We start from the raw sequence: 7,965 nt of genomic DNA, 5'->3' as shown, positions 1-7,965 counted from the left end.
GCATAAAAAAAATTAATTTGTCTATTTTATTCCGGTTTCAAGAACCGACCATTTGAACACCCCTACCTATAGCACACAGATGGCATCTTTTCACATTTCAACCGTAGTTCCGATTGCAACATCTAGAAAAAAATCATTTATTTTTTATAGTTTATTTATCCAAATTAACCGTATGTCAACAATTAAAAGTTTTTTTTTTAAACCTTGGCAGGGGCTGCAAAACTAAATACTAGTTTTTTTAAGATATGTTAGCTTACAATTACCAATAACTTATAGTAAATTAATTATATCTATATTTATTTGTGATTGTTGCAGTGTAGCAAAACTGTATACTTACATTTGACATTCACCATTGAATGTAATTATTCAGAAGATTTTTTGTATTTTTCTCACTATATATACTTATGCTAGCTTTCTGATTTTCATCTCCTATAACAATTCAACACTTCTTGGGAGTTGTGGATTTAGAGATCAGTCTCCAGCTAGACAAATCCATGCATCTCTGCACCTCATTATCCTAAAAAACGAAACCCTAGATAGAGTTCAACTTTTTTATCTTCCTATATGTACCCATCTTTACTATCCTTTCCCTTCACACATCCTCAAACCCTAATTTTGTACAATGGCTTCCAAGACAACAATATCATTTGTTCTCTATCTTTTCCTAACCCTAAATCTCCTCTTCTCCACCCCAACAGATGCATGTGGATGCAAATGTCGAGAATGTCCTAGTCCACCCCCAAAATGTCGAGGAGGATGTCGGCCTAGCCCTCCATACGTACCTACGCCATATGTACCAAGTCCTCAAACCGGAGGGAAGTGCCCAATAGATGCACTCAAGCTAGGCGTTTGCGCAAATGTCCTCGATGGATTAATCAACATTACTCTTGGAAAACCACCTAAGGAACCATGCTGCACTCTTATTCAAGGTTTATTGGATCTCGAGGCGGCAGTATGTTTGTGCACTGCACTCAAAGGAAATATACTAGGAATCAATCTTAACATACCTATTGATCTGAGTTTGCTGATCAACTACTGTGGAAAGAATGTTCCTGTTGGGTTCCAGTGTCCTTAATTGCTTAATTAGTTTATATTGATGTAATAGTTATCTACGTACTCGTTTTTTATGTATGGTGAAAGTTGTCTAGGTATTTAATTTGCATGCAGTAGTGTGTTTTTCTGGGAGTTGTTACTGGTTCAGATTTTATGGCCAACAGTAAGGATAAAACAAACATGGAGTATTGGGCTTGTAGGTTTGGTTTATATATATATACATGGCTATCAGGCTATGGGTTTTATGTATTTCTATTTCAATGTTTTATGTGCTCTTTTTTTTTTGCTTGCTGGTGATGTCTAAGGTTTTCTTTTTCTTTTTCTTTTTCTTTTTCTTTTTCTTTTTCTTTTTCTTTTTCTTTTCTTTTTTTGCTGGTGATACGTAAAATGAATGCATTAATTATGTGCGGTTATTTATCGTAATTAATATACTAGACAGATTCATAAAATGGTCGCTTGATTATTCCCTTCGAAGATATATATATATACCTAAAGTTGTACGAAAAAAAAAATACTCATTTCAACAAAGAAAATATTAATCTAATTCCGAGTTTGTTGATTTTTCAAGTTCTTGTGTATATTTTCAAGCTCTTGGGTTTCTTAAATTGGTTTAAAATTTATTATGTGATCGAGTTAATAGTTCAAATAATCTTATTAATTAAATCAAAATTTTCATCAGAATTCAACAATGTAAGGGTGTTCTGTACTTGCTGGGCTTGGATCTATTATGGGCCATACTAGATTGAGATATATATATATATAACAGCAACTGTTTGAATCAAGAGGAGAAAATTTTATAGTCCTTCTTTGGGCTTTAAATTTTAATGATGGTCCCATATATAGTATATCAAACTCAAGACAACGATTCTACTTGACAAAATTGATCCAAATACGACCTTCAATCTAGGACCAAAATGACAAAAAAAAAATACTTCAACTGCAAACGAATCAAACCAAATCAAACTTAGTTTGAGTTTGAATAAGATTGGAACCGAACTGATTTGATTTGTTTCATAACGAACTTCAATTGAACGAGTTAATTGCGAATTTTTTTCAAATCGAAGTCAATTGAATCACGAACTACGAGCTTTTTTTGGCAGCCCTACCACCTTTAGTTATTTTTTGAAAATTGAATAGCTTAAACTAAGCATTGCATTGGATCTTATCTGATCATATTAGGTACCTATTTGAACCTATTGAAATGAAACCTTGATTTTGTAATGAGCTACTTACGTTGCTCTAATTTGAACATTACATGTTAATTTGAGATTTGAATCTAAATAGTTCGCGAACCAATTGCAAACGAACTATACCCAATTTGAGTTTGAGTTTAAATAAGATTAGAACCGAACTGGTTTGATTTGTTTTAGAACGAACTTCAATCGAATGAGTTAATTGCAAAAAAAAAAAATTGAATCAAAGTCAATCGAATAACGAACTACGAGCTTTTATGGCAGCCCTACTTCAACATGTGCGTAATTTACTAATTTAATTTATTTATAGAAAACTAATATTGTACCAAATTCATCATAAGCAATGGCTGTACAGTTTTGCATCGTTGTTACAAACATGCTAAGGAATTGCTGTATCAATATTTAGTAGCCGTTGGATAATATCAATTATGATCAGGTGCTTAAAAATAATATGACAATCTTTTGTGTATGTCGCAACCCTGATGGATAGCCCGGTATAAATGCAGTTCAACAAAATGTTTAAATCTCGTGTGTTATTCTTAAATTAACTTATAATTTAATGTGCATTAATTTTCTAAACATGGTGATGAATCACAAGTTCACAACATGCTACAGTCCCTTTTTTTTTTTTTTTTTAGTAAATTGGAAGTCAAGCCACTTAACTATTTAATACCTTTGTTATTACAACAAAGAATTTTTTCCATGTGAATTTCAAACTCATAAAATCTCACATAGAAATCATGTGTTTTCGTCACTAAACCAAAGGCTAGTTCTTTGCTACAATCCAATTTTGGTAAAGTTTGACAAATTAATTATATCAATGAGGTTGACGGCTGGGTACTTTTTATTAATCGGACAATTATATATATAAATTGATCGTTTTGTAGCAATATGATATGTTATTTGCTAATCCAACTGTAACAAGTTAATTTGACATGTTTTAATTTAACGAACCTTGGTGATATTCAACTTCTTTTCAATGAATTAAATCAAACAAACCAAAATTAAATCTCTAGTTTTTACGCAGCCAGTCCTAAACCAGGAAAAAAGACGAGGGTTGTTACAAGGCATGACAAGCCAATGTAAAAAATGCATCCTCTTTATGAAAAAAAAAAAAAATACCCCTCCCATAGGTACTCCAGTTTGGTTTTATTTCTAGTCTACTCCAACCTGTTTTGAACTAAAAACTTGTTGATTTATTCAGTTGTTACTTGGTTGATAAATTTAATTCGACTGGTTCAGTTAAATTTTTTAAAACCGAAAAACAATTTAGTTTGATTATTTTAACTCTGTTTTAATGAAAACCGTTTGAACACCTCTAGTGCGACCATCTAATTAATTTATACTCAATATATTGATGTCATATGTTTCAATATTCTCTCAAATTAAGAACAGAAAAAAAAGGAAAAAAAAAAATTCCCCAAGAACTTTGAAGTTCAACATGCTCGAATGTATGTATTCCAATATTAAAAATATCAGACAAGATATTTAACTCAGCATGTATATTAATCCACCACTGAACAGGTTGCAAATTTGTTTTCACAACAAAAGAACAACATTTATGTACTTTTTGGTTCCCCATACAAACCAAGTTATTCTTCTAAACAAAAGAAAAAAGAACATTGAGCAAAAGATGCATAATTGAAATGCTAGCTTGATCTGTTGAAGCATTTCTATGCCTTTTCACCGAGCTCGGCACGCAGATTGTCGTACGGATAAACTTTTGGTGCCTGAAATGTGGCAAAAAGAAACCATAATCATTGTTAACAAAAAAAATTAATAGAAAACGGCATTATAGCTTGTACAACCCTTAAAACATCCAAGAATATATTATGTTCCTCCACATCCTACACATTACCTGACTCATTAATTATCATAAGCTCCTGTATACATATAAGCATCAGGAAGAAGAAAAAAAAAAAAAAAAAAAAGATAAATGTTGTGTGGCAATTATCATTTCACACAGGATAATTATATATTGAGGCTGGAGCATTACACATGAACTACTCCGACTTCTTAAGGTTTGCAAAGAAGCATAGATATCACAATTTACACCTACATAACTCTACCAAAGTTCTCTTGAGTTCTTTGGATACCCCTGCGAGCTTTGGAATCTCGCTTTTCAAGTACTTTGGAGCCCTAAACAGCAACTCTGATGCAGTGGATAACATCAAAGTTTCCAACAATGATACTATAACAGCACTTTAACATATTGGTCAGCTTCAGCAAATGTAACAACCGTTTTAAAAGAGATTGGAGTTTCACTGAACAAACTAATGACCGAATTTTATGTCATGAGAATAGACTAGTTTACATAATAGAACTGCCACGTATGGAACCGACTTTGCGCAATAGCAGTTTCTGAAATTTGCAAACCCTACCTAAGACACAATAAGCCCTGATTTCTTCTTCTTTTGTTGAAGAGGAGGGTTACAATGCCTCATCTTTTTCATACCTTATCATACCTCATATTTTATATCTTCGTTTTCAAAGTCCAAATTGTCGATCCGAACCGTTCAACATAATATTTATACTAAAATATACATGGAGATAAAATTTTATATTTTTTAGAATTTTTTTTACTATTTTTTAAGATAGGTACAAAATCGCTGTTTTTGAACCGTTCATAAAACAATGATTTTCTACCCATCTTAAAAAATAGTAAAAAATTTCCAAAAATTATAAAATTTCATCCCTAACCATATTTTAGTATATATATCATGTTGAACGGTTCGGATCGATAATTTGGACTTTGAAAACGAAGATATAAAATATGAGGTATGAAAGACATGAGGTATTGGAACCCTCCTCTTTTTTGAAATAGCACCCTGATTAAATATTGATTATTATAAGCCTCAAACTAATCAGAACTTCCATTCATTTGACCTTTCATTCATCATTTCAAGATTAAACTCAGCCCGATTAACTTAATAGTTGTTCATGTTTTCTGGTAACACTGCCAAAATCTACAAACATCTCTAAATACAAAATCATTTTTAGCCAAATCAAAATATAGGTGAAGTTAGCAATTGCTAGTGTTGTTTGAACATAAAAATAGTATTATGACTAGAAGTTGGTACTTAAAATACATGCATGTTCTTAGGCAAAAAATGTTTACTGGTACAAAAAAAAGATTCCAAATTAACAATTGCCAGTTTTGTTTCAACATATAAAGAGTACTTTTTATGAGTAGTTGGTACTTAACACATGCATGCTCTAAAGCAAATATGTTTACTGTACTACAAATAGATTCCAAATTACACCCGTTTGCACACAACCTGTATGTGTTAACAACTAACAGAAGTAATTATCAGCATGTTCTGGACACCTTTTTAGATATCACGAGCAGAAAAGCCCCACATAGATATATTCTATAATAACAAAAATGACTAAATACTTCTAATGTCATCAGTGCAAACAGGTAGGTCAATTTCAGCATGGATGGTCAACATCAGAAGAATATGGGTGTATATTATATTTGACATGTGATCTATCTTCTTGTGAGAAAAATTGAAGTACTTCTAAACAGGAACTGGCAGTCATGGAACAATAGGTTTATATACTGCAACTATTAACACTTTGCTAATTTCCAACTTGATTTAGTTCAACTAAGAAATATGTTACTTCACTGAAAGATTGAATTACTTCCATTTTCAATAATTAAAAAATCGGGCAAAACATAGATTCATTCAACTGTTGAGCATACCTGATTGATACAGTAATGTACTCTTAGTATGACTGGCATATATATAAGTATTGCTATATCCATACTATGTTAAAGCTTGTTTTTCTCATTATAACTGACCTACATAAAGTATTATGGCATGTGACTAAGGCCTAAATTAGTCCTCAATTGACACGGAATATTGAATGAACATGGTTTACCACAAACACAGAGTTAAATCACAAAATACGTCTTCAGATTTGTTTACACACATCTTATTCCATACGCATAATTGTACACTCAATAGATATTAGACAATGATGGTAGTATGTTGATGGAAATCAAAGAATATTTCCCCTTAATTAATTAAATTAGCACAGAGATTTATGTAGTACTACCACAGACATAATCGGTAACAAGAAACTTGTAAGGATCTTGATACAATAGTTGGGCTTGTTCCAAACTAAAGCAAAAATAAATCCTAGTCCCTACAGCGATATAACAACTGAGCTAAAGAGGGAAAACATAAAAACTAATCAACAATTATTAACTACAATTTGCTGAGGTGATCAAACAGTTCAAATGACCTCATAAACAATGCTTAAACATTTCTAATCTAATGATCAACCAGTGACAAACAAACCAAGATATGAGTCAGCATACTCACAAAGGGAATTTTAGAAGCCTTGTCATTCCAAACAGCCAAGAGTCCCAGAGCAGCGAAGCAACCTAACCCTCCACACAGCCACGCCAAAGCCTCATACTACAACAAATCAAAACTCCATCAAACCAAGATACACCTTTATATCCCAAACCCAAGTTCAAATTTACTAATCTTACCTTCCCAATGTGGGGAGCAAGACGATCAATGCACGGCTCAATGAAAGGTGTGCCATTGTCCCAGAGTAGCTCGTCATGCTTCACAAGCTGCATTTAGGCGGGGCAAGAAGAAAAAAACAGCGATATAAATACATTTTTCTTTTCTTTTTGAAAAAAGGCTTTTCAGGCCCATTGCATTGAAACATTAAACAAAGTTTTTACAAGCCCTAATTTGTAGTAAAGAACTACATAAAACTACCTATTAAGAACTTACCCTCAAGAGTAATAAAACCCCTGGAAAAGGTCTCAGCACTCACACCACAGCTTCCTTGATAGAACAGGCAACACAATTACTCTGCTGTACCAGTAAACCAATACAAGAGCAACAGTTTACCTTTCCCAATCTCAACAATTTTACACATTTTGCATCATGGACCAATTCCATCTAAACTCAACCTTAAATAAATATTGAAAGGGAAAATTTGATTAGGAAATAGAAAAGGCAAGTCCAGATGCGTACAGGTTCGTTAGGGACGATGTGCTTCCCGACGGGAAGGCCCATCCCGGATCGGGCGCGGAAAGAGGCGGCGGCGGATCGGGCGGCGACACCATTTCCCCCAAGGATCCGAGACCCGACACTGCTTAGTCTACCGGCCATTGCTTCAGCTTTTGATGCTTGTTTCTTCTCTCCTTCTTCCTTTTTGATCGATTGCTGCGCTGAGATTAGACTCGCTTAACCGAGCTCCAATATTATGCGCAGTCCTGATCCACTGAGGTAACGCAAAGTTTAATTTAGATAAGGACCGTCCGATCAGGATCATCGACAATCTGACCGTCATGGGGCACCCTCGTATTCGTGCCATAACAGATCTGACGATCCAGATCTAAACACAAATTTTGAAACGCTTTAGGGGATAAAATTCATACGCAGTCCAACCAACAGATTTTGTATTTCTACTAAAATGGGCTGCATTGGTTTACCAAAAGAAGCCGCCTCTCTTTGAAAAGAAATAAACAATGGGCCTCCATTTTAGCCCAGGATTTAAGGGGAAAATTGTGTAGTACAAATAAGGCACTGGTTTAGCCCGTTGTCAAAAGTGAGGGTCTCAACTTGAAGCGAAAGAGGGATCACTTAATAATTTTATTTTAACAATTTAATAATATATTTTTAAAAAATTAAACACATTGAAAGTTAAAAATTAGATAATATATTATTAGACATATAGATAATATTGT

General features: G+C 33.4%; 2 protein-coding genes across 2 annotated transcripts; one reads left to right on the top strand and one right to left on the bottom strand.

Moving 5' to 3' along the window:
* Positions 1 to 612: 612 nt before the first annotated feature.
* Positions 613 to 1,346, top strand: LOC144551969 (putative lipid-binding protein AIR1B). The gene has a single exon (XM_078300079.1). The coding sequence runs from the start codon at positions 623 to 625 to the stop codon at positions 1,073 to 1,075; it is 453 nt and encodes a 150-aa protein (XP_078156205.1). The 5' UTR covers positions 613 to 622; the 3' UTR covers positions 1,076 to 1,346.
* A 2,385-nt stretch (positions 1,347 to 3,731) lies between these two features.
* LOC144551581 (NADH dehydrogenase ubiquinone 1 beta subcomplex subunit) lies at positions 3,732 to 7,499 on the bottom strand. Its single transcript, XM_078299609.1, has 4 exons — positions 7,250 to 7,499; positions 6,751 to 6,837; positions 6,578 to 6,673; positions 3,732 to 3,976 (listed from the first exon to the last, which is right to left on the bottom strand). The coding sequence occupies exons 1-4, from the start codon at positions 7,385 to 7,387 to the stop codon at positions 3,920 to 3,922; spliced, it is 378 nt and encodes a 125-aa protein (XP_078155735.1). The 5' UTR covers positions 7,388 to 7,499; the 3' UTR covers positions 3,732 to 3,919.
* Between the last annotated feature and the right edge of the window lie 466 nt (positions 7,500 to 7,965).

This window comes from Carex rostrata, chromosome 3 (assembly GCF_964058835.1).
Source record: "Carex rostrata chromosome 3, lpCarRost1.2, whole genome shotgun sequence".
NCBI lineage: Eukaryota > Viridiplantae > Streptophyta > Magnoliopsida > Poales > Cyperaceae > Carex > Carex rostrata.
Note: the sequence above shows the minus strand (reverse complement) of the source record. Positions and strands in the feature narration are given on the sequence as shown.